The following is a 27,980-nucleotide window of genomic DNA, read 5'->3' as shown; positions in this document are numbered from 1 at the left end:
ACAGATCCCCCCTCTCCATAACAGCGCCACCCACAGATCCCCCCTCTCCATAACAGCGCCACCCACAGATCCCCCCTCTCCATAACAGCGCCACCCACAGATCCCCCTCTCCATAACAGCGCCACCCACAGATCCCCCCTCTCCATAACAGCGCCACCCACAGATCCCCCTCTCCATAACAGCGCCACCCACAGATGAATTTCATTCATGAAAAAGAATTATTAATAAAATCATTAAAAAAAAAGTATTTTAAAAGTATTTGGGCAAAAAGGCCGTTTCGGTTTCGGTTTTCGGTCAAGGGCATCCTGAAGTTTCGGTTTCGGACCAGAATTTTCATTTCGGTGCACCCCTAATATTGGCACACCATAGACTTTTTCCAGGGTGCCCACAGAGAGCGCTCTGGGTGCTGCCTCTGGCACCCGTGCCATAGGTTCACCACCACCGCCTAGCCAATAGGTCCACAGAGGATGCGAGTGGGTGAGTCACATAAACTCTAGTGTCTGTAAGTCGGCGGTGTTGTCTTGTATGTGGGTAGTTTATCATTTTCTGATATATACGCCATTATTTGTTTTTAATTTATGTTTTCTTCATTTTAGGAAAGTGTGTTCATTGCCACTTAGAAAAGGTACTTGCCATCCTTTGTCAAAGAGATTAACCGCTTCATTAGCAAGGTAATTGACCTTTTTTATTAATAATTGCCTGAATATACCAAGAATGTGTGCAGTATGTTAATCATGGCCCCGAGAGGAGGTGGGGTGTAGTAATGAGCAGTCTGTCCTGTCCTTCGTCTCCTCATGAACTCATTCCCACAGAGATGCAGCTAAAGATCATATTAGGCTACTTTCACACCAGCATTTTTGCTGGATTCGTCATGGATCAGCAAAAACGCAGCCGTCATAATAATGCAACCGTCCGCATCTGTTCTGAATGGATCCACTTGTCTTATCTTTAACATAGCCAAGACGGACTCCTCTCTTAAACCATTGTAAGTCAATGGGTGCCAGATCCATTTCCTATTGTGTCAGAGAAAACAGATCCGGCACCATTTACTTACATTGTGAGTCATGACTGATCTGTCTTTCTCCGCATCCCAGGACTCACTAAAAACGCTGCTTGCAGTGCTTTTGTGTGCGTTATGGGAATGCAATGAAACGGAATGGAATGCATTCTAGTTCCCTTCATTTCAGTTTTGTCCCCATTGACAATGAATGGGGACAAAACTGAAGGGTTTTCCTCCGCTATTGAGATCCTATGACAGATTTCAATAGCGGAAAGCAAAGCGCAGATGTGAAAATAGCCTTAAACTGTATTCAGGATTATAATCCCTGACAGAGCAGAGAGGAGGCTGAGGCAGCTCTTTAGCTCAGTGTTGTGAAGTAACTTTTCCATTATTACTAATGAAAGGTATTTGGGAATATATTTATAATAAAGTAATATTTAAGTTTTTTCATTTTCTTAAAGGGGTTGTCCAAACTATAAAACATCACCCCCCCCCCCCCCAAACCTGTGCACCTCATATAGATTATACTTATCCCGCTCCCCGACACCCGCGTCGCTCCTGATCCCCACGCGGACGTTGCTGCATCTCCCCATCGCACGGATCAAAACTTCCGGCAGCCAATAGCAGACCAGGACGGGGACGAGCCTCCCTTGTGTCACCCATGATGCTGGGGAGACTCGTTGGCTGCTTTTGGCTGTTCCCCCCCCCCCCCCATTGGTGGCTATGCAGGAATCAGGAGCGACATGGGTGCTGGGGAGTGGGGTAAGTATAATCTATATGAGGGGCCTGGGCATTGGGGGGCATGTTTTATATTTTTTATAACCCCTTTAATTCCCGGAGAACCCCTTTACACCACAATTATGGCGTAAAAAGTCGCACATTATGGCACATGCCATATGGGTGGCATAATTTTCAATTTCTTAGGCTTCTTACCACTCTTAAGAAGTGGCAATACAAGGGGCGTAGCTTAGCAGAAGGGGACATGTCTTAGCGCCGCCTCCGCATTTACTATAACTTTTGCCAGAAAGTGGCGCAAGTTATAGCGGAAGTCTGTGCCAGCCTGTAGCTGGTGTAGACTTCAGTTTCTGGTACATAGCAGTGCAGAGATGCGCCAATGCAGGGACATGAAGACTGACATGGATACGGCAGTCTTGATAAATATCCCTCATTGTCTCTTACTGCAGCAGACCACATCTAACCTGAGGATGTGTGATGCTGAAAACCCGCTAGCTCATCCTATATACACTGTGATGAGTCCTCTTCCTCCCAAGTGATACAGAACATTAGTCTATTCAATGAAAAATAGATGATTTTGCATGCAAGGTGAATCAATTTTGTCTGCAATTGTCTTCAGTGTTTCCATTTTCTTGTTCGTATCATTGGGGGACACAGGAGACCATGGGTATAGCTGCCGCCACTAGGAGGCAACACTAGGCAAAAAAGTGTTCGCTCCTCCGCTTAGCTATACCCCTCCTGCATACACTGAACTAATTAGATTTTAGCTTAGTGTCTGTAGGAGGCAGACCTCCGTCTTATTTTGTTATTTTACCTTTCTAAGCTACAGGTACAGGAAACAGAGTTGCCTGGCCTCTTTGTTTACCCGGGGAGGAAGACCGGTGTCGGTTCCCCTCAACGCCCAACCTCCCCCAAGAAGGCAAAAGTGGACCAGGGCGGCCCAGCTGCCCTGCATACCGCCAGCCATGTGGTTACCTGCCTTCCTGCAGTCTCTCCTCCACTCGAGCCTCCCTACCACCTCGGTGCTAGTGGCTGAAGAGGTGACCCTGCTGGTACCCCGAAGGGGGGGGGGGGGGGGGTGAACAGAAGAGGATGAAGTTGGGGTGAGTATTGTGAACACAGGGTGAGTATAACCCTCTCCATGCACCACCTCCCCTCTCCTTTCCTCCACTCTCAACTCCTCCATTTCCGGGCCAAATGCTGTTTCCTCTCGGCCCGGGTTCTCTCCTTGCTACCCCCTCTCTCCACCCCATACCTCCGAGACCGACCAGTACTAGTTCCCAGTGGTCACACTTCTTCCCGGGGAGACCGCTGCCTCCAGCTGCTGGTCGTCATGTACAACCGTCCCAGGTCTCATCTGTCTGTGGTCCAAGAATCCGACGGCAGTTCTTTCTGGCCTCTCCTACGCGAGTCCCTGGCTTTGCGGCCTACTAGGCCGCAACTTCCATCCTGGAGTTTGGTGGGCGGGGACTGGCCCCCGAGCGCAAAATCTTCGAGCCCAGACGTCCTCCCCCCTTCTCCAGGAGCCTGCTGATCTCCGCCCCCGGGCCTCTCTGTCTAAACCCCTTACTTGCCTGCCACCTTACTGAGGCTGGCTTCCCTATTACATGGCTGTGTAGTTTAAAATTAACCCCTTTTTGCCTCCAGTTCAGGCTAGGAGTTTCAGTTTTCGAATACTGAAGGCGGCCTAATTGTACGACCACTGGATACTGTTCAGCCTGTCGCATTCCCTCCCCCCCCCCCCCTTCCTCCATAGGTGGCGTAATTGCACGACCACAGGATACGGCACAGCTGGTCACATTACCCCCTTCCATAGGCGAAGTAATTGCTCTATCACTGGATAGTATATCCTGCGTTACCTATTCCTGCAAGTTCAATAATCATATTAATGGGTGAAGTAATTGCACCACCATTGGATACTTTGTCTACTACATTACAGCACCAGATACTATATATCATATTCTTACTCTTCCAGGGGGGGTGTAGGCGAAGAGACGGTTCCTACTATTACCCGGTCCTCCCCCACAAGTGAAGTACCGGCGCAACCACTGGATACAGCAGCTACTACCGCGTTATCCCCTTCATTTTTGGTTGTTGATTTTAAGCACCAACATGGCAGTCTCTTCTCCCAGGGTGTATCCCCACAACACCGCGGTGGGACTCCATACTACATGGTTGGTCATGATACTCAACACCTTCAATAGGTGGTGTATCTGCCCTAGAAGAGAATTCGGTGGTTACTACCAAGCGAATTCAGTACTACACTGCCTCTGAATACTGTATCCACTTCTGGCTCTCCTCCTTTTCAGGTGGCGTATTTAGGCTAGCACTCCATTCCATGGCTACTACTATATGTCCTCTTCCGCAGTTGGAGTACTTACGCTAGCACTAGAGATCGTAGCTACTACTGTAGGGCCTCCTTCTACCCTGACTTTGGCTTTTGTGGCTACTATAGTATAGCCTCCTTCTCAGGTGGAGTATTTACGCTACCGTAGCGCTACATATCATGGCTACTACTGTATGGCCTTCTCAGGTATTGCGCTTGCCCTTGTTTCGGTGGTTACTATCTGTATGGGCTTATTCTCAGGTGAAAGATTTGTGTTAGCACTCCTACTGAACAGTCTCCCCCCCCCCTCCCTTGGGTGGAGTATTTGTGTTAGTACTACATACCAGAGCTCCTACTGTATGGTCTCCTCATCGGGTGGAGTATGGTGCTATCACCGTATACTATGGCTTCTATGGTATGACCTCCTCCTCAGGTGGAGTATTGCGCCAGCACTAGTTCCTGTGGCTACTCCTGTCTGGCCCCATTCTCAGGTGGAGAATTTGCCTGTGTGGTATTCTTCTCAGGCTCAGGGTTTAGCCGCTGTAAATCTCATGGGCTCCTTACTCGCAGGTGTAGGGTTGGCAGCAAGTAAGGAGCTTGTTATTAGGGAGGGAGGCTGCTCATTGGCCAATATCGGCGCGCTGCTTCTCCATGCTGCTCCAGAGTCCCTGACTGTGTAGGCTGGCAGAGGAAAGATCCATGAAGACAGGAGAGCATCCCGTGAGGAGGCAAACTGATCTCTGGGGACAACCTGATAAGGAGCTATGGAAGGACAGCAGAGCACTGATCTTTGCTCTGCACCGGGGTAATGGGATCACTTAGAGTGCAGCATGGATGTATTCTTCTGACTGCGGAGCCAGCTGCCGACATCGGAGGTGAGGAGGTGACTGAGTCCTGACACTAGAATGTAAAGTATGATGCTAAACTCTCCTGTGTTAGGTGCTCAGATAGGGCCTGCTGGTGCAGTGATCAGTGAATCCAGAGGCTGAGCATCCGAGTCAGAGGACTCACTGATCCCTGCACCAGCAGGCTCCAGCTCGGGTGCTCAGCAAGAGCCTGTGGATTAACTGATCACTGCACCAGCAGGCTCCAGCTCAGGTGCTCAGCAAGAGCCTGTGGATTAACTGATCACTGCAGTTCTGGCTGAGTGCAAGGGCCTGCTAGTGCAAGCTGTGGCTCAGTTGCTCAGCCAGAGCCTGCTGGTGCAGTGATCAGTGAGTCAGTGTATTTGCCTCATATCAGTCTATATCCTGTTAATGCAGTGCTTTGTGTATCCTGTATTTATTAATTTTTTTGCCCCATCAGCATCATCCCAGCAAAGATAATTCTGCGCTGCTTGTCTTATATGTAGGCACTGGATCTACACAGCAGAACGTTGTGGGGATAATCATGGTGCCAATGGGCCATTGTTATGCTGGAGATGCAGAGCACTGACAATTTACCATTTTGGCTGCGTTACATTTTAAATATGATGGACAAAACACAAGTTTTTAAATTACACAAAAGTCAGAAATGTGAAATTGTCTAAATGTGCTATTATGTAGTGAAGACAATTCTAGAGTAGACTGATAACGGTTTCATGCATACAGAGCACCCTCTTAATGTTATTTAGACCTTTGTATTACATATATTGATTACTTCAACTTTCATACTCCTCTTCGGCTGACAAAACTCCTCAAAATGGTAAGAGGAGTATTTTTACTCTTTTGGAAAAAATGTAGTGCGACCTCTGCTCACACAGGTCCTAGGTGTAGTGGCTGTGTCTACATTCCCTCTCAGGTGGATCTCCGACCCCACCTATTGGATGCCATTGCACCAATAGGTGGGGTCTTTATGCTGGCGCTTGCAGTTTTAGCTGATTCGTCCACTCATTCCTGATGACATGGTCATCTGCGGTACTTCCATTCTCTGACCAGGTATTTGCATTAGTAGGCATGCTATAGCTGATGAGCTATTCACTTCTGCTGCGCACTATTGTGGGGTTCTCCCTGGTTGGCATAACCTCCTCATTTCTATGACATTGGTCTTCCACATGGTTCTCATTTCAAGTGGGACATTGGCGCTAACTGACGCTGTGACGCTATCAAAGCTGCCTCTTTTAAGAGACGAGTAATAGCTTTGACATGTCCTTATGTAGGGGACACACCTATACTGTGCATCAGCTGCTTTTCCCCCCCTCACCGGACAGGACTATGGTGTTGTCAATGCTAATAGATGTTTCATTGCTGGAACACAGCACCCTTTCAGTGTTATGCCCCTCCCAGATGCTGTTTCTGTCTACCTGAGGTTGGATTCTTACTGTTCTTGAATGCCTGCACTATTTTTTCTTATGTCCAGAATATTTTCTCTGGTGTTTTTGTGGCGTCGGACATAGTCATTACATTCTCTCCTGGAGAAGTTTTTCTCCCATCTCAAACCAATCTGTGCATTCCGCTGATGACCGCATTGTCCCCTTCAGGCAGATTCGCTACCCGGTAACAGTAGATGGTCTCTGGTGAATCTACACACCTCAGTTTTTTTTTTTTTTTTTTTTTTTTTTTTTTTTCAGCCTAAAGTGGGGTCTGCCTGATCTGCCAGTTTGTGGCTAGAGATGTCCGGAACTATTCGCCGGCAAACAGTTCCTGGCGAACATCGCTTGTTCGCCGCGGCAGGCGAACATATGCGATGTTCGGTCCGCCCCCTATACGTCATCATTGAGAAAACTTTGACCCTGTACCTCACAGTCAGCAGACACATTCCAGCCAATCAGCAGCATACCCTCCCTCCCAGACCCTCCCACCTCCTATCAAAAAGCAAGGACAGCATCCATCTTAGATTCATTCTGAAGCTGCAGTGTTAGTTAGTGCAGGGAGAGTGCTGCTGCTGCTGAATTAATGGGGAAATCGTTAGCTAGGCCAGTGTTCTGTGTCCACTCCAGTCCTCAAAGACTCATCTGCTGTAAGGACAGCGTCCTGACAGCACCCCAAAAAGCCATTTTTAGGGCTGGTACATCAGTCTGCTTTATTTTTAATTTATATATATATATATATATATATATATATATATATATATATATATATATATATTTCAGTTGCCTGCCCGTGTGTGAGAGGCCACAGGCCCACAGACTGTACTGTGTGCACACCACTCATATAGGGTGCACAGTACCTTGCAGATAAAAAAGTCATTAAATTTTTTCTCTGTAATATAATTGCAGTTGCCTGCCAGTGTGTGTCAGGCCCACTGACTGTACTGTGCCCACTGCCAGTGCCCACCACTCATATCTGGTGGCACAGTAGCTTGCACGCATAGTACCACTAATCTAAAAAAAAATGACAGGCAGAGGCAGGCCACCCGCAGGGGCTGTCATGGTGCTGTGATTTCCTTTGGCCCTAGAATAATGCCCAGTGTTCAGAGGCCACGTACCCTGAACTCGAAAAGTTCTGAGGACATAGTTGACTGGCTTACACAGGACACCCAATCTTCTACAGCTTCCGCTCGGAACCTTGACACACCATCCTCCTCCAGCTCAGCTTCGGGCACCTCTCAAGTTACCACTCGCCCGCCACCACCAACACTAGCACCACAGCTGCTTCACTTGATCTGTCAGAGGAGTTATTTACACATCAGTTGGAAGAAATGAGTGATGCGCAACCATTATTGCCAGAGGATTTAGATTACAGGGATATGTCTGTCAGGCAGCATTACACACATGGACGTACGGTGTGATGATGATGATGTTGTACCCGCTGCTGCTTCCTTTGCTGAGTTGTCAGATACAAGTGAAGCGCTTGATGATGACGACGATGTGTCCGTGAATGTCACATGGGTGCCCGCTCGAAGAGAAGAACAGGGGGAAAGTTCAGATGGGGAGACAGAGAGGAGGAGGAGACGAGTTGGAAGCAGGGGGAGGTCGTCGCAAGGAGCTAGTGGCACAGTCAGACAGCATGTATCGGCACCCGGGGTCAGCCAGACAGCACGCCAATCAACGCATGCTGTTGCCACCACCAGAATGCCGTCATTGCAAAGCTCAGCAGTGTGGCATTTTTTTGGTGTGTGCCTCTGATAACAGCGATGCCATTTGCAACCTGTGCCAAAAGAAACGGAGTCGTGGGAAGTCAAACACCCACCTAGGTACAACTGCTTTGCGAAGGCACATGATCTCACATCACAAACACCTATGGGATCAACACATGATGAGTACAAGCAGCACACAAACTCAAAGCCACCATCCTCCTCCTGGTCCAGCATCTTCAGCCACGTCAACCACTGCTGTCCTCCTTGCCCCCTCTCAACCACCCACCACTCCGCCTCTCACCTTCAGCAGTTCCTGCTCATCTGCCCACAGTCAGGTGTCTGTCAAGGAAATGTTTGAGCGTAAGAATCCAATGTCAGAGTCACCCCCTTGCCTGGCGTCTGACAGCTGGCTTGTCAAAACTCTTAGCCCGCCAGCTTTTACCATACAAGCTGGTGGAGTCTGAGACCTTCAAAAAATTTGTAGCTATTGGGACACCGCAGTGGAAGGTACCCGGCCGAATTCTTTTTTCACAAAAGGAAATCCCCAACCTGTACTCTATTGTGGAAAAGGAAATCATGGCATGTCTGGCACACAGTGTTGGGGCAAGGGTCCATCTGACCACTGATACCTGGTCTGCAAAGCACAGTCAGGGCAGGTATATCACGTACACTGCGCATTGGGTAAACCTGCTGACAGCTGCCAAGCATGGAATGCGTGGCTCTGCAGAGGAGTTGGTGACACTGCCACGACTTGCAGGCAGGCATGCTGCCACCTCCTCTACTCCTCCTACTCCATCCTCTTCGCTAACCTCCTTGGCTGAGTCCTCTTCTGCTGCTGCGTCTTGCTCCACATCAACTGCACCCCCCAGCTCCCCAGGGACTATTCCACATCCCGGATACGACAGTGTCACGCCGTCTTGGGGTTGACTTGCCTGGAAGCAGAGAGTCACACCGGACCAGCACTGCTGTCTGCCCTGAACGCACAGGTGGATCAGTGGCTGACCCCGCACCAACTGGAGATTGGCAAAGTGGTTTGTGACAACGGAAGCAATTTGTTGGCGGCATTGAATTTGGGCAAGTTGACACATGTGCCGTGCATGGCACATGTGTTGAATCTGATCGTACAACGCTTTGTGCATAAGTACCCAGGCTTACAGGATGTCCTCAAGCAGGCCAGGAAGGTGTGTGGCCATTTCAGGCGTTCCTACACGGCCATGGCGCACTTTTCCGATATCCAGCGGCGAAACAGCATGCCAGTGAGGCGCTTGATTTGCGACAGCCCGACACGTTGGAATTCAACACTCCTAATGTTCGACCGCCTGCTCCAACAAGAAAAAGCCGTCAACGAGTATTTGTATGACCGGGTGCTAGGACAGCCTCTGCGGAGCTGGGTATTTTTTTGCCACGTTACTGGATGCTCATGCGCAATGCCTGTTGGCTCATGCGTCCTTTTGAGGAGGTGACAAATCTAGTTAGTTGCACCGAAGGCACCATCAGCGACATCATCCCATTTGTTTTCTTCCTGGAGCGTGCCCTGCGAAGAGTGCTGGATCAGGCCGTAGATGAGCGTGAAGAGGAAGAGTTGTGGTCACCATCACCACCAGAAACAGCCTTATCATCATCGCTTGCTGGTAGAGGAGTCTGAGGAAGAGGAGTCAGAGGAGGAATGTGGCTTTGAGGAGGAAGACGACCAACCACAGCAGGCATCCCAGGGTGCTCGTTGTCGCCTATCTGGTACCCGTGGTGTTGTACTTGGCTGGGGGGAAGAACAGACCTTCAATGAGATCAGTGAGGATGAGGAACGGGACATGAGTAGCTCGGCATCCAACCTTGTGCAAATTGGGTCTTTCATGCTGTTATGCCTGTTGAGGGACCCTCGTATAAAAAGGCTGAAGGAGAATGACCTGTACTGGGTGGCCACGCTACTAGACCCCCGGTATAAGCAGAAAGTGGCTGAAATGTTACCGAATTTCCGGAAGTCGGAAAGGATGCAGCAGTTCCAAAACAAGTTAAAAAGTATGCTTTACACAGCGTATAAGGGTGATGTCACAGCACAACGGGAATCTAACAGGGGAAGAGGTGAAAGTAATCCTCCTCCTACCACAACCACGCTGGCAAGAACAGGACGCTTTACAGACGTGTTGTTGATGGATGACATGCAGAGCTTTTTAAGTCCTACGCATCGCCACAGCCCTTCGGGGTCCACCCTCAGAGAACACTCGACCGACAGGTAGCAGACTACCTCGCCTTAACTGCAGATATCGACACTCTGAGGAGCGATGAACCCCTTGACTACTGGGTGTGCAGGCTTGACCTGTGGCCTGAGCTATCCCAATTTGCGATAGAACTTCTGGCCTGCCCCGCCCCGCTTCAAGTGTCCTGTCAGAAAGGACCTTCAGCGCAGCAGGAGGTATTGTCACTGAGAAGAGAAGTCGCCTAGGTCAAAAAAGTCTAGATTACCTCACCTTTATTAAGATGAATGAGGCATGGATCCCGAAGGGACTGACAGTGGGGGATGCATTTGACTAAAAAAGGCCTGATGAGATGCCTTGGGCTAAAAATGGTCCACACGCCGCTGTATTTAATCTCTGCATGCCGGATGACTTGCGTGACTTCTCCGCCACCATCTAGGGTTCAAGCTGCAATGTTATAGTGCACTTTCTGCCTGGAAAACATCAACTTTTCCGGCCGCTGCTACAGCAGCGGCTGCAACAATACCTAATTTTTCAGGCATGTGTACATGCCTAATTTTTCTGGCCTCTGGTGCTGCACTGTGGCTGCAAAAACAAAACAAAAAAAAGGCACATACATGTGTCAATTCCCCTTCGTGATCGTTACGTTGTTGTGGTGAAGGGGCTTGCGTATCACAATGAAGCGATCACCTCTATGAGTTTGTTGGCAATATTGGCACACCCCAGATGATAAGGTCGTTGCTTCATTGTGAACAGACCAAAAGCGATCGGCTGGATAATTTTGCATAGAAAAAACATTAATTTTCTTTGTGATCATCTAAGGTGATCATTAAAGCCTACTAGGCCAACAATGGGCCCACACTGCAGAATCATTGTTTTCTGGGTCACTTAACTGTCACTGAACTACTTCAGCACGACCATAGGCTTTGAAAAACCGCCATCGCCTGCAATCTCCCAAACGTGCGCACGAGCACAGTCATCACTACACCAAGATTGACGCATAGATGAATAAAATTTATGTCATGAGTGTGTCAACTATTGACAACTCTTTGCGGTTGTCTAAAATCTATTCGATACACGTCCCCTGATAGGGGACGTAACACGGATTAAACTGATAAGTAGTACTATTCTTAACACACCACTCGTATAGGGTGGCACAGTACATTGCACGGCGCACGCGCAGTGCCCCAAATTGGAAGTAAGAGGACCGACCAACCATCTTTATCCATCTCCCGGTTCCTAAAATCTATTCCATACACCGGCCTGATAGGGGACAAAACAGAGATTAAACTGGTAAGAACAGATTTTTTTAATTTAAAAAAAAGAGGACCGCCTCTGCAGAGCTGGGTATTTTTTGCCGCGTTACTGAACGCTCATGCACAATGGCTGTAGGCTCATGCGTCCTTTTGCGGAGGTGACAAACCTGGTCAGTCAAACCCAAGGCAACATCATCGACCTCATCCCATATGCGTTTTTTCTGGAGCGTGCCCTGCGAAGAGTGCTGGATCAGGCCGTAGATGAGCATGAAGAGGAAGAGTTGTGGTCACCATCCCCACCAGAAGCAGCCTTGTCGTCGTCGATTGCTGGACCTGCGGCAACGCAGAGAGAGGAGTCTGAAGAAGAGTAGTCAGAGGAGGAAGGTGGCTTTGAGGAGGTGGAAGACCAACCACAGCAGGCGTCCCAGGGGGCTTGTTGTCACCTTTTGGGGACCCTTGGTGTTGTAGGTGGCTGGGTGGAGGAAGAGACCTTCAATGACGTCAGTGAGGACATGGCTAGCTTGGTATCCAACCTTGTGCAAATGGGGAGTTTGCGGTTGTGCAAATGGACTGTTTGCGGTGCGTTAAACAGAGAGTTTGGTCTGTCACTGTGAAGCAGGCGTAACCCTTACACTACATGATCGATACAACATCATACCTGATCGTATACACACACTGGATGTTTTAAAGCACGTTATTCCAAACAATTTAGGAATGTTAGGTGATTTATGCCCTTTATGGATTAAAACCCGACTCTGCGTCAACTACGTAATTTTCCATGGGAGTTTTGCCATGGATCCCCCTCCGGCATGCCACAGTCCAGGTATTAGTCCCCTTGAAACAACTTTTCCATCACTATTGTGGCCAGAAAGAGTCCCTGCGGGTTTTAAAATTCGCCTGCCTATTGAAGTCTATGGCGGTTCGCCCGTTCGCGAACATTTGCGGAAATTTGCGTTCGCCATTCACGAACGGAAAATTTTAAGTTCGTGACATCTCTATTTGTGGCGTATCAAGAAGCTTCTTTTGTTAGAAGTCTCATGACAAGGCTTTACGGCTCTGGGGGGCATCGGTCTTCCACAGTACCTGCTCCTTAGGGAGCGTTTTCTTTTTAAACAGAGATGTATGCTGCGATTCTTACCTTTTTGGATCGGCTTCCATGAGTGTGTTCCGGCGAGTGTACGTTATATATTTGAGAAAAAACTTAGAGGACCTTTTTGTTTCAATAGTTTTTTATTGTATTTAACAATTATATGGATATATCGGGCATACCTGAAGAATACATACAAGAGTTACATAATATCTTAGCAACAATAATCAAAAACATTCTTCAATACGAAGAAACCGTTAAGATTTACATTAACTTATAATGCCTGTGGTTAGAAAGTGGTTGTTGTGCCGAGAGATGTGGCCACCTATGTCATGTCTAAGGAGACCAATGGTAAAAAGCCCATATTTAAAAACTTGTCGTTTTTAGAGGGTTTGGCTAAGGACAGAAAAGGTGGAAGATCTGGGGCGTCTCTAAGACGGGGAGCCATATGGGGAGCTCGACCAGAGTTTCCAACTCAGTTGGAATCTGTTATATCCCTCTCCACCCATAGCTATAACCTTTTCATAAGAGTAGGTGATGTTGAGTGTAGATATTAATTCAGATATATCTGGGATGTCTGGGGTCTTCCACTTCCTTAACAATTTTGCTATTACACAATATATACAGAATAAGGCCCTTATACGGGCTGGCAGGATATCAACTACTATCAATAGAAGGACCAGTTGCGGAGACCATGTTACCCCAGAGGGTGTAATCCTGTTGAGTAGATCTCTGCAAGCGGACCAGTATGTTTGAATCTTAGGGCATTGCCATAATATATGTAATAGGGTGCCTCTGCATCCGCATCCTCTCCAGCATAGATTGGAGACAGAAGCATACATGAGAGCCAATCTATCCGGCGTGTAGTACCATCTAAGCACAGTTTTAACAGCTGATTCTACATGAGAGGTGCACTTCAGATATCTGTGGATCATTCTGAGGGCCTGCATCCAATCCGCTTCAGAAATAGACAAATTCAGGTCCCTCTCCCAGGCGATCATAGGGTGAGAGCGTTTAAAATGCCCCGGCTGGAAAATGGAATTATATAGGGGTTTCAAGCCTTTCACGTTGCCTGTGATGTATAGTTTAGCTAATTTGTCTAGTTTTACCCCGGATGGCTGCAGGTCCTGTAATAAATGGCGGATCTGTAGATATTTGAAGAATTCCCTGCTTGGGATTGAGAACTTTTCACTTATCCATTAAAAAGGTTGTAGTACCCCCTGGTCTAATAGGTCCCCCACCGTGAGGATATTGGCCGAAGCCCACAATGACAAATCAGATTGGGGTAGCATAGTTCGGGGCAGAGAGAAGGGAAGAGAGGCAATTGTAGGGGGATCATCAGCCTCTGCTAGTATATGGTACGTAGACCATGCCTTCAGCGATGCCAACACCGTTGGGCCTAAGTTTTTGGGAATAGGGATCTTCCAAAATGGCAGATTTAACAACCCCTTCAAGGACTATGGGGCACCCTGTGATGCCTCTAGGTGAACCCAAGGCAGGTCCTGGGAAGACTGAGCCCATCCCTTCAGCATGGAGACCAAAGAGGATATATAGTACAATTTTTTTGATCTGGCAATGCTAAGCCTCCCATACAACGTTCCCTGGTTATGATGTCCCGAGCTATCCTGGGGTGTTTTCTATCCCAAAAATAATTAGAGAGAAGTGAATGCGCTTGGGAAAAGAACCTCTCTGGGAGGGTTATGGGCAGAGTGCGATACAGATATAAAAACTTAGGAAGGATAAACATTTTAAATGTAGCGATCTTCCCCATCCACGAGGTATCAAGTTTAGCAAACTCTACAAGTTCCTTTTCTGTAGAGAGTAGGCGAGAGTCATAATTGAGTGCATACAACTGGGCCTGGGTGTAAGACATGTTAACGCCTAAGTATTTAATGCTGTTATTTCGCCAATCGAAATTCCAAGTGTTACGAAGAGTCGACACCAGGGCTTCTGGTAAGTTAATAGGTAAGGCCTGCGTTTTGGAGGAGTTGAGGTGGTAGTATGAAAGATCTCCATACTGGGAAATTTGAGCCATAACCGCCGACATGGACTCCTCAGGGTTTGTGAGGGTTAGACATACGTCATCAGCATACTGGGATGTGACATGGGATCGTCCACCCACAGTAACCCCTGTTATATTGGGGTCTTGCCTAATCGCCTGGGCCAATTTTTCCATGGCTATTATAAAGATGAGGGGGGATAGAGGGCATCCCTGCCTGGTGCCGTTCGTGAGCTCGAATACATCCGACAAGGTCCCGTTCACAAACGTTCTGGCTGTGGGATTGCTATACAGTGCTTTGACAGCGGTGAGTATATGTCCGGTGAAACCCATTTGTTCAAGTACCGAGAAGGCGAACGACCATCTGAGTCTATCGAATGCCTTCTCTGCATCTAAAGCGAGGGCCAGCGTGAGTATTCCATTCTTATGGACATGATGAAAAATACCTAGAAGGTGTCTCGTGTTATAATAGGTCTGATGGGTCGGGACAATTCCGGCTTGATCCACATGAATAATGGAAGGGAGAATTTTAGCTAAGCGAATGGCTAAAAGTTTCGCATATATTTTGACATCCTGGTTTAGGAGGGAGATGGGTCTAAAGTTTTGGGGTCTATCAGGCGGTTTACCAGGTTTAGGGAGAGTAATTATAAGGGCTTGTAGATTTTCAGCTGGCAAAGATCCCTGGGACATAGCAGCTTGACAGAAGTCTTTTAGGTAAGGGCTGATGATCTGCTTAAACTGTTTATAATAGTGGCTAGCAAAGCCATCGGGGCCAGGTGCTTTGTTTCTTGGGAGAGACGTAATCACTGCCTCTACCTCATCGGTAGTAATCAGGGAATTAAGACCCTGAAGCTGAGAACTATTCAGTGTGGGTAGATGTAAGGAGTTAAGATAGTGGTTGACCCGGTCATCTAGCTCTCCTGGGGTGGGATGGGAGTTCTGCAAATTATAAAGGTCTTCATAGTATGTTTGAAACCCATTAGCGATGTCTATGGGGGAGTAGACCTTCTCCTGAGAGTGAGGGTGGAAAATGTGTGGGATTCTGCTTTTTGTATGCCGAGCCTTAAATTTGGACGCCAAAAGTTTACCCGCCTTATCTTGTGAATAATAAGTCGCTTTTGTTTTGCGAAGCATTTTCTCTCAGCTCCTGTCTAAGGCGTCTGAGCTCATCCGCTAACAGAGGAGTAGAATTTGCTTTGTTTTTCGCCTCCACCTGTTGTAGTTGGGACAAGATGTCTGACATTTTAGCTTCCATTCGTTTTTTCCGTATCGCACCCTGCTGTATAAAAGACCCCCGGATATATGCCTTGTGAGCATTCCACAGAGTCACTGGGTCCGTGTGAGAGGAGTTGTTAAACTTGATAAAGTCTCTGAGATCTGATTCTATACGGGATCTATATTGAGGGTCTGACAGCAAAAAAGGGCTGCTTCGCCACAGGTATGTTTGAGGGGAATTAATAGATTCCGAGACCGTCAAGGTAATAGCTGCATGGTCAGACCATTTGATAGTTTCTAGGGAGGAGTTTTGGGCGTAGGGAAGAAGTGCTCTGTCCACCAGGAACATGTCGATTCTGGAGTACACATTGTGGACCACAGGGTGAAATGAATAATCTCTAGCAGACTCATGTTGGATACGCCAAACGTCATAGAGCTCCTCCTTCCAGAAAGTAGCCGCGAGGGAGGGGGTGGCCCGTGTTTGGGAGGTGGAAGTATCTACTGTCGGATCTGATGTCAAATTAAAATCGCCACAAATCACCAATTTTCCCTGTTGCTTCTTGTGGATTAGTTTCATTAACTTATGAAAGAAATGCACTTGGCCATGGTTGGATGCATATAGAGACACTATGGTAAATAATGCATTGTTGAGGGTGCATATCAATATAATCGGCCTAAAGGATCTATATGATCAGCTACATGGGAAAATGCTACTGTGTTTTTAATAGCTAACATGACCCCCCTGGATTTAGAGTGAAAGTGTGATTGAAAATGTGAGGAAACTGTGAATGCTTCAACCTGAAAGCATCGCGCTGAAGCATATGCGTCTCCTGTATCCCCAGAACATCACATTTTAATACCCTAGATTCTTTCCCCAGATGTGCTCTGCGCATTGGGCTATTTAAACCATTGGCATTCAGGCTAGCAAATGTTATTACCATTATAAATAAAAATAAACAGCATTCTCATACTGGCAGGTAATAAGAGAGGTACCAGACACAGAACGTCTCCCAGCGAGGACGCCTGTATCACCTGGACATAGGTAGCACAAGAGAGGACAGGCATTACATGAACTTCTAAAGAAATTAACCCCCAAAACCACAGGAGGTAAGGCAGCAAAATCAAACAAGTGTAAAACATAGCAAGCCTAAAAAAGGCTCAATACAAGAAATAGGGCAAATGTCCCGTCTGCAACCTAGGAAAAAGGCATGTTAGGGCGACAGAACCCGTACAACTGTACAGCACCTGAAGGCGAGGTATACTCGCCTAAGATAAAACTGGATTCAGCGAACTCTTGACCAGTCTTTACGGTCTTTGGCTGGAGCATGGCGTTGAGCTTCATCTGTAACAGAGACTGGGATGTTCCAGCTTTGTAAAAGCGCCAGTCCCTCTTCCAGGGTTTTGGTAGCGTGGAAGGTCCCGTCGTGGTGTATCAGCAGGCGAACTGGAAAACCCCAGCGGTATGGTATTTCTGCGCTCCTAAGGGCCGACGTGATAGGTGAGAAGGCCCTTCTCAAACGCAATGTAGCTGCAGATAAGTCGGCAAACAAAAGTACCTTTATGGAAGGGTGCAGGGAGGCCTCCACCTTTCCTCGCAGAAGAGAGCAACTGTTCTTTGATCCTGAAAAAATGCACTCTGGCTAGCACATCCCGCGGCACTGAGTCCTCCAGGTGTCGCGGTCGAGGTACACAATGCGCTCTATCAATCTCCAAGTCCCTTTCAGGACAATCTGGTAGAACTGCTTTCAGAAGAGACCGCACATATTCAGGGATTTCTTTAGGAGTCACCGATTCTGGAATCCCTCTCAACTTAATGTTGTTGCGTCTGCTCCTGTCTTCAAGGTCGGCCATTTTGGCCTTAATACTTTCTACTTCTGCCTCTAGCTCTGTGTGAGCGTCAATTAGGGTATTATGTGAGGCTGCAAAGTCCCCAAATTTGTTTTCCAGATGGTCCGTCCGGGCCCCCAGTTCATCAATGTCAGAGCGCAGAGGTGCTATGATGAACTTTATGTCCAGCAGCATGGATCACCACTGTAGTATAAGCATGTCCCTCATGGCTGTGTCTGTGAGGGCTGTGTTGGACACCGTTAACGCTTGTTGCGTTGTTTCTCCGTCCTCGTCCGGGATTATAGGAGAGTTTTTTGAGACCCTGTTTAAGGGTGCCTTCGCAGCCACATGTTGGGCCTGCGACTGTGAGATGCCCCGTGGGGAAGGGGGAGAAGCAGAGGGAAGCTCCCTTGATGTGAGACGGGGCGGGGAGCTGTGACTCACCGGACCCTGTGTGTCTTCCAGGCTTGGAGGCCTCTCTGCTCCGCTAGTTGCTGTGCGGTGATCACCCAGTTCCAGCTGGGTGGGGAGCGCCGAGTCAGAGAGCGATCTCTGCAGATTCGTAGCTGGAGAGTTCAGCAGTGGGTCCAGTGTCGCCGCGCGCTCAGTAGGAGAGACCGCATCTCTTCCGGCGCCATCTTGGATATCCCCGGCGTCTCTGGAGAAGTAAAACTTCGTAAGTTTAGGCTGCTTAGCCGCTGCCTTTCTGCGTCCAGTCATCTCTGGAGAGGTTCCCCTCAGTTTTTAGGCAAAAAGGAGTGTCACTGGGCTTTTTAAAGTCGCTTAAATCAGCGCTGGCACGGGAGCTCAGGCTCTATGCACCCATCCGCCTAGGCAGCCAGACCACGCCCCCTTAGAGGACCTTTCATTAGTCCAGACGTTATGAAATAAGTAGGGGATTGTGTAGGGCATAATGCAGTGATGTAAGATCACTTACTAGCTTATCTTTGCAGAATGCTGCCAGTGTTAGGGCTCTTTCACACTTGCGTTGTCCGGATCCGGCGTGTACTCCATTTGCCGGAATTACACGCCGGATCCGGAAAAACACAAGTCAACTGAAAGCATTTGAAGACTGATCCGTCTTCAAAATGCGTTCAGTGTTACTATGGCAGACAGGACGCTATTAAAGTCCTGGTTGCCATAGTAGTAGTGGGGAGCGGGGGAGCAGTATACTTACGGTCCGTGCGGCTCCCGGGGCGCTCCAGAATGACGTCAGAGCGCCCCATGCGCATGGATGACGTGTCCATGCGATCACGTCATCCATGCGCATGGGGCGCCCTGACGTCACTCTGGAGCGCCAGGGGAGCCGCACGGACGGTAAGTATACTGCTCCACTGCTCCCCCGCTCCCCACTACACTTTACCATGGCTGCCAGGACTATAGCGTCCTGGAAGCCATGGTAACCATTCAGAAAAAGTAAACGTCGGATCCGGTAATGCGCCGAAACGACGTTTTAGCTTTAAGGCCGGATCCGGATTAATGCCTTTCAATGGGCATTAATTCCGGATCCGGCCTTGCGGCAAGTGTTCAGGATTTTTGGCCGGAGCAAAAAGCGCAGCATGCTGCGGTATTTTCTCCGGCCAAAAAACGTTCCGGTCCGGAACTGAAGACATCCTGATGCATCCTGAACGGATTTCTCTCCATTCAGAATGCATTAGGATAAAACTGATCAGGATTCTTCCGGCATAGAGCCCTGACGACGGAACTCTATGCCGGAAGAAAAGAACGCAAGTGTGAAAGAGCCCTTATCCAATACATTCCAGAACTGTAAGGATTACATAGCATCATAAATCAATATAATGCTATATGACCCCGTCAGTGCTGGAAGGTCAGGCCAGGAGCCACGCTGCAGCGTGATACTCGCTTGTCTGCAAGGGGCCATACTATTAAAGATTTAACAGATGACATGAAAATAGGATATCATTCATGCATTAATATTTTGATATAAGCGACTTTTCTCTGAATATATGATCTTGACCATGTTCCATTTTATTTTAGAGGAAAGGGTGGCTGAGACCTCGCCGTGTGATGATTGGGCGGTGCGGGCGACCTGTGGGGCGCCGTGTGCTGATTGGGCGGCACGCCGCGCATACACAGTTCAATTATCGACACACACGCACCACGCGCACAGGGCTTTTATTATTATGAATGATGATGATACCACTAAACACCAGGGATATCTCAGCCAGAACGAAAATGCACTTTAAACCAAAATATATGTTAAAATTACATAACATATAAAAGAGAATTTAACTCTGTTACTAAACTTGCCCTTTCCATGGAATAAAACTTGCTCTCAGTAGTGTACAGAGGATACCATCTACGCCAACGCACATTTCTGTAGGAGAGAGCTCAGTTTTGTGTTTGAGGCTAGAAGCTCCCCAACCCAGTGCGCCTGCGTGGCTAAATTTTGTATCCTGTAAGCATGCGTGGTGAGTCCAGCTCTGTTCGCAAGTGCTTGTTTACACATGCTCAGTTCTAGCTTTGTGGTCTCCCTCTCAGGTTGCGCGAGAGTTCCCTAAGCATGCACAGTGAGCGCTGTGAGAAAAATGTTATCAGTTCTGCCGGTAATGGCACGTCTCAGGGACTCACAGCCGCCCAGACTAGCGTGCATGGTGTGGTTGCGTGTGGGGCGGCGGTGATTAGGTGGCGTGTGGAGCGTCGTGTGCTGATTGGTCTGCGTGCCACGCACGCGCAGTGTGATTATCGGCGTACAGACACTGCGCACGCACACAGGGCTTTTATTATTATTATGGATACATATCTGTAGTGGAGGGGCAGGAGACCAGAGGGTGGTGTATATACAGTGCCTTGCAAAAGTATTCACCCCCCATGACCTGGAATTAACATGGATTGTTTGAGGATTTGCATAATTTCATTTACAGAACATGCCCCCAATTTTGAAGATTATTGTGAAGCAAACAACAAATGGGACAAAATAACAGAAAAAGTCAATGTGCATAACTATTCACCCCCCTAAAGTCAATACTTTGTAGAGCCACCTTTTGCGGCAATCACAGCTCAAAATCGCTTTGGATAAGTCTTTATTAGCTTGCCACATCTTACCACTGGGATTTTTGCCAATTCCTCCTTGCAAAACTGCTCCAGCTCCTTCAAGTTGGATGGTTTGCGCTTGTGAACAGCAATATTTAAGTCTGACCACAGATTTTCTGTTGGATTGAGATCTAGGCTTTGACTAGGCCATTCCAACACATTTACATGTTTCCCCTTAAACCACTCAAGTGTTGCTTTAGCCGTGTGTTTGGGATCATTGTCCTGCTGGAAGGTGAACCTCTGTCCTAGCCTCAAATCACGCACAGAGTGGTACAGGTTTTGCGCAAGAATATCCCTGTATTTAGCACCATCCATCTTTCCCTCAACTCTGACCAGTTTCCCAGTCCCGTCTGCTGAAAAACATCCCCACAGCATGATGCTGCCACCACCACCATGTTTCTTGGGTGATGGGATGTGTTGGGTTTATGATTATGCCAGACATAGCGTTTTCTTTGGCCGAAAAGTTACATTTTAGGCTCATCAGAACAGAGCACCTTCCTCCATACATTTTGGGAGTCTCCCACATGCCTTTTTGCAAACTCACAACGTGCCTTTTTGTTTTTTTGCTGAAAGTAATAGCTTTCTTCTGGCCACTCTGCCATAAAGCCCAACTCCTATGGAGCGTACGGCTTATTGCCATCCTATGTACAGATACTCCAGTCTCTGCTGTGGAACTCTGCAGCTCCTCCAGGGTTACCTTAGGACTCTTTGCTGCCTCTCTGATTAATGCTCTCCTTGCCCGCTCCGTGAGTTTTGGTGGGCGGCTGTCTCTTGGCAGGTTTGCTGTTGTGCCATGTTCTTTCCATTTGGTTATGATAGATTTCATGGTGCTCCTGGGGATCATCAAAGATTTGGATATTTTTTTTTTATAACCTAACCCTGACTTGTACTTAACAACATTGTCCCTTACTTGTTTGGAGAGTTCCTTGGTCTTCATGGCAGTGTTTGGTTAGTGATGCCTCTTGTTTAGGTGTTGCAGCCTCTGAGTGTATATGTAATGACAGATCATCTGACACTTAGATTGCACACAGGTGGACATCATTTCACTAACAACTAGAAGGCCGAGCGTACAAATAGGGCTCAGCCAATTCCTCCCAAAATACAAATACAAAAATACTGATCCCCTGGGGACAGAGGGGGTAAAACTTAGTGTTAAAATGACCACGCTATGTCACGGTAAGAACCAACAAGAACATTAAATAGACAGCCCAGATTGGGCCTAGACGAACATATGCTGATTGGTGCCAGTATATATGTATAAAAAGGAACGTTCTCACCCATCGATGGCTGTGCAGGTTAATGGTCAGGTATCTTCCAATATAATGAGCTTCAAGGAGACTGATATCCTTTATATACTGGAGATGAAAAGGATCCCAAGGATGGTGGTACCAATCGGGAACAATGCCAATGATGAACTTCAGCGTAGATAGGACACGGCAGAGTAAGTCCCTAATACACCCTGTCCAGGGGGAAGGGACTGAGAATACCCTGCCTATCTATACGAAGTACTTGCCCCGCAAGGAGCGACTCCGTCCGGATACCTTTCCCTGTTCCCGGGCAGTATCCCTAGTACACCCTATTGGAGGTAAACTCCCGACGTGTCATGTTTCGTTCCACATGAACTCATCAGGGGAGATGCACAATGATAGTGGCAAACACAACAAAGAGCTTGCTTAGAAAAAAAGGGGGATAAACATAGATAATGAAATGGCAGTGGTAGGGACTTACACCAAAAATCAAGGTAATTCAGAATCCCTAGGGGAAAGCCAGGCCAGTGGGACCCAGGCCACCCAAAAACCACTAGTCACCAATATGCCAGCACGCCAGTGGGTAGTGACAACTTGGGCAACACATGCCAGCTCACCAGTGGGCAACTGCAGATTAGGCAACTATGAGTTGCGGCCCAAAATGCAGAGTCAAAGTAGTAGGGCTGTCAGCAAGAGGAATTTACCTGCTAGCGCTTTTAAAGGCATACAAATTTGCGCCGCTCGTCCAGGACGTGGTGAGACCGACCAGGAAGTGGAGCGCAGCGACGGACGACGCTGCATTCCAACACAAGCCACCCACAGGAAGGGCAGACAAGTAAAGTCTGGAGGCGGGCAAAGTGCCTAGCAACCAGGACGCCTCAGAAACATGGCATCCTGGGTGATGGAGAGACTCACAGTAACGTGAGCCTCTGGTAACTCAAATAATAATATTAGTGGGAGGTATTAATGCAGGCCAAAGAACAAACGGCTCTAGTGCATAGAAACTGACTAATAATAAGGTCAACGAACAAAGGATGGTTTTCAGACATGCAGATGTTACTAAACCAAGGGAAAGGTTTTCTAATGAAGCAGCTAAAATTGAGCTGCTCATTTAAACCTAATGGGGCCATGGTTTTAGGATAATTGATCCAGCGGGTCTCACGTTGGAGAATGGCTGGATCCCAATTCCCTCCACTCCGTGGAGGAAGAACTCTATACCCATAACGGAAACACGAGCTTTACCATTATGGTGAATGTGGGTGGCCACTGGTGTATCTTTGGTCTTGGAAATATCATTTAAGTGTTCGCCTATTCTTCTGCGAAACTCGCGGATAGTCTTATCCACATTTTCCTTACCACATTCCCAAGTCAAAAGATAGATCACCCCACACATGCGGCAATTAATGTAGTGATGAATGGCATATTCTTTACCAGTGATATTACTTTGGAATGTTTTTTACCGGTTTTCAAGTGAGTGCAAGCAATGCAGCCACTACACCTGTAACAGCCTTTGACATTTTGTTTTTAGCCAAGAGCAGCCAGGAAGGGAAGGGGGTATATATTCGCTGGAAACTAGTCTGTCACGAAGACTACGTCCACGGCGATACGTGAGGTGTGGGTGTTCACCCACAACCTCCTTCAGATCAGGGTCCATCAAAAGAGTGCCCCAGTTCCTGCGAATAACCTCACGGATCTCAGGCGCTGCCCTATCAAATGTGGTGATAAGGCGGATTAACTTCTGGGTCGGTGTATGATGGAGTCTTGGAGTCAGAAGATTAGTTCTGTTTTCTTCTAGCGCTGACCTAAAAGCTCTCCGCAGGACTGTCTGGATACCCTCGCTGCCGAAACCTAATACGAAGGTCATCGGCCTGCCTTCTAAATTCACGTTGAGTCGAGCAATTCCTCCTTAACCGGAGGTATTGCCCCTTGGGAATACCTCTCAAGTTTGAGAGGATGACTAGTCTCCCACCTAAGCAAAGTGTTGGTAGATGTGGGCTTTCTATATACTGACGTAATGAGCTCACCTCCCTGGGTTTTGGAGATAAGGACATCGAGGAAAGGCAGGCGTTCACTGTCAGACTCGCACGTGAATCTAATCCCAATCGTGTTATCATTGAGTGTCTCCACCAAGGACCGAAATGAAGAGTCACTACCATTCCAAATGATAAAAATGTTGTCAATGTAATGCGCCCACAGTCCCACACCGTCCATTAGAACAGATCGTTCCTCTGTAAAAACAAGGGTCGCCTCCCACCAGCCCAGGAACAAGTTGGCATACAATGGGGCATAAGAACTCCCCATCGCAGTGCCCCTGAGCTGGTGGTAGACCCTCCCACTAAAGGAGAACACGTTTTGAGTCAACGTGAATTCCAATAAACGGAGGACGAAGAGACTGTGGGCGCGGTACTGACAACCACGAGTGCTCAAAAAGTTCTCGACCGCCTTGATGCCCAGGGAGTGAGGAATGCTAGAATACAGTACCTCAACATCAATACTGGCCAACAGACTACCTTCCTCAATGTGAATCCCCTCTAGCTGCTTTAACAAATCTGTGGTGTCACGGTTATAGGAGGGAAGTGCAGTCACAAAAGGGGCCAAAATCTGATCCACATAAATCCCCAAATTTTGACAAAGGTTCCCCACCCCTGACACAATGGGTTGCCCTTAAGTGGATGCGTCCCCTTGTGTAATTTGGGGAGACAGTAGAATGTAGACAAGCGAGGGCAAACGGGTAACAGAAATCTATACTCTTCTTCTGTGGTGATTTGGCCTCATCTAAAATAACCTGAAAGGGAACCTGTCATGTGGATATTTAATTATAATCTAACTAATTATATACAATCATTAACTACTAAAAAGTACCTTAGATGTATTCACTTACTGGCGTGACAGATGGTTACCTCATAATATACACACAAAGATGCCGCATGCTAATGAGCTGATTGGAGTCCAGCGTGATGTCATTGAGTCCAGCGTATATTTAATTCAGAGCTATAGCCACTCCCCTGCCCACCTGCTGCTGATTCCTATGGAAACAAACTGTCATTCAGCAGCAGGTGGGCGGGGATGGTCAGGAGCTCATGAATATTCATGACTCATCATTATCAGCTGGAGCTTTTCAATACAAGATGTTGGCAGATTGACTGGGTCAATTAAAGAAAGTGACCCAGCATTGTGCTGAGAGAATCAATCACTTATTTATGTTGCCCTTCGTTAGGACACCATAAAACTGGTGACAGGTTCCCTTTAAGTTCCACTCTGTACTCATCAGAGGGATCCCGGGCCAGCATTTTATATGTAGAGGAATCATGCAGCAAAGATTCACACATTTCTCTATACTGACCATGGTCCATAACCATTGCATTCCCCCCCCCCTTATCTGGGGTTTGATGACTATAGAACGATCACTTTCAAGATCTGAAATAACAGTGGTGTGGACGCGGTCAAGATTAGAGAAATAAAGAGGGCGTAAATCCTCAATCTGTTGTGAAACGGTACTGAGAAATACCGGGGTTAGTCTTTCTCAAGCACTGCTTGAGAAAGACCAACCCCGGGCCAAACGTTGTTGTAATTATGCTGCTTGAATAAATCAACTGAATTTTTTTCACCTCATTGGCGAGTGCTGCGGATTTTTTCACTTTGGATATTTAATGGGACCCCCAGCCTGGATCTCTAACCGTGTGCACCATAAATTACCTTTCAATAATCGGTACATTTGCTCCCAGATTGGGATGGGTGGTGCTGTTCCTTTTAATATTTTCTTTATATATACACATACACACTGTGGGTGTAGTATGTTAGAGGGACGATATAAATGTACCAGCTGTTCTCCTCCTAGTCTCCAGAAAGTGGCGCAAGTAACTGTGGACTGAGCACATGAGCATTGCAGAGAGACGGAGGCGTGCACGTCATTAGCCACTGGAATGTGGGAGCGCGCAAGACGTTGAGTGGAGGAAAGAGCGGAACTATCAGCGGAGAACACCGGCTGAATATAGGAGAAGCGAGGGAGAGTGACTGGTATGTGAGGGGGAAGGAGACACTGACCGGTTTGTAAGGTGGAGGGGGGTACAGTGACCGGGACCGGTATGCAGCGCGTGGGGTGGTTGTGATAGGACAATGTGCTGGTGTGGGCTGCGTGTGGTGCCCCGTGCGTTGATTGGCCGCAGCGCATGCGCACATGAATAATCGGCACACACACACACGGACACCAGCCCTAAGCATGCACACGGGGCTTTTATTAGTATACATCGGGAATGTGCAACCTGCGGCTCTCCAGCATGCCCAGACTGCCTACAGGAGAGCATTGTGGAAATTGTAGTTTTACAACAGCTGGAGAGCTGCAGGTTGGCCATCCCTGGTATAGATGCTGCAGCAGTGCAAAGCCACGCCCATTCCACGAGCCACACCACCTTTTTCTGCACTTCAGAAAAGTGCTGAGAAGTTCAAGAAGTCACAAATTAAGGTGTACAGAATTGTGGAGTATAGGGCTTGATTAATGTTCCCCTCTGTTTTCACTTTGTCATTATGGGGTATTGAGTGCAGAGTGATAGGCGAAATGTGGGAACTTTTCAATTTCTAATTTAGCACAAGGCTGCAACAAACAAAATGTGAAAAAGTGAAAGGGTTTGAAGACTGACTGAATGCATTGTCACTAAAAATCAAATGTTCAAATATGTATTGCAGAGAAAAGGGTCCCCACGATCAACCCTACCATTCAGTATACCTTGTTTATTAGGGTTGATGACTGTGAAAGATGTTCTTTAGGGGGTTGTCCTGTCAGTAGGGTACATTCAGATGAGGGGGCTAATGTCACACAGACTATTTTTTATTTATGTATTTATTTATTTTTTAACTGCCAGTGAATAATAGATGTAAAAAATAGGACGTCATATTCTTGGCCAGACATATCCTATTGAAATTAGTGGCGTTTAGACAAAGTTGTATCTGTCCAATGGCCATTAAAAATGAGTGCTGGAAAATGATGAATAATGATGGCAGCAATCCTCGATTCTTTTCCAGAGATGATTCTTTATTCCAATAATCAGGCCCAGATACAACAAGGTTTATAGCTCTTAGGCCTCATGCACACGACCGTATTTTTTTGCGGTCCGCAAAACGGGGCTCCGTTTTTCCGTGATCCGTGACCGTTTTTTCGTCCGTGGGTCTTCCTTGATTTTTGGAGGATCCACGGACATGAAAAAAAAGTCATTTTGGTGTCCGCCTGGCCGTGCGGAGCCAAACGGATCCGTCCTGAATTACAATGCAAGTCAATGGGGACGGATCCGTTTGACGTTGACACAATATGGTGCAATTTCAAACTGATCCGTCCCCCATTGACTTTCAATGTAAAGTCAGGAGTTAATATACCATCGGATCAGAGTTTTCTCCAATCCGATGGTATATTTTAACTTGAAGCGTCCCCATCACCATGGGAACGCCCCTATGTTAGAATATACCGTCGGATTTGAGTTACATCGTGAAACTCAAATCCGACAGTATATTCTAACACAGAGGCGTTCCCATGGTGATGGGGACGCTTCAGGTTAGAATATACTAAAAGAACTGTGTACATGACTGCCACCTGCTGCCTGGCAGGTGCTGCCAGACAGCAGGGGGCAGCCCCCCCCCTGTAGTTAACTCATTGGTGGCCAGTGTGGCCGGCCCCCCCTCCCTCCCCTGTAGTTAACTCATTGGTGGCCAGTGGGCCCCCCTTCCTCCCCTGTAGTTAACTCATTGGTGGCCAGTGGGCCCCCCTCCCTCCCCTGTAGTTAACTCGTTGGGCGCCAGTGGGCCTTCTCCCCTCCCTCCCCCTCCTAATTAAAATCTCCCCCCCTATCATTGGTGGCAGCGGAGTGTACCGATCGGAGTCCCAGTTTACTCTCCGCTGCCACCAATGATAGGACAGGTATTTTTTTGACGGACAGGATACACGGATCACGGTCTCGGCTGCAAAACGGTGCATTTTCCGATTTTTCCACGGACCCATTGAAAGTCAATGGGTCCGCGAAAAATACGGAAAACGGCACAACGGCCACGGATGCACACA

At 47.7% G+C, this 27,980-nt stretch overlaps 1 protein-coding gene across 1 annotated transcript in view; it reads left to right on the top strand.

The window, feature by feature from the left end:
* Positions 1-27,980, top strand: part of GLRX2 (glutaredoxin 2) — a 100,405-nt gene that overhangs the window by 8,447 nt on the left and 63,978 nt on the right. The window contains exon 2 of the mRNA XM_040407616.1: positions 597-671. Within this exon, the coding sequence (XP_040263550.1) occupies positions 597-671 (75 nt within the window). The remainder of the gene's footprint in view (positions 1-596; positions 672-27,980) is intronic.

This window comes from Bufo bufo, chromosome 9 (assembly GCF_905171765.1).
Source record: "Bufo bufo chromosome 9, aBufBuf1.1, whole genome shotgun sequence".
NCBI classification, from domain to species: domain Eukaryota; kingdom Metazoa; phylum Chordata; class Amphibia; order Anura; family Bufonidae; genus Bufo; species Bufo bufo.
The sequence above is the reverse complement of the archived record's forward strand: the minus strand, read 5'-3'. Positions and strand labels throughout refer to the sequence as shown.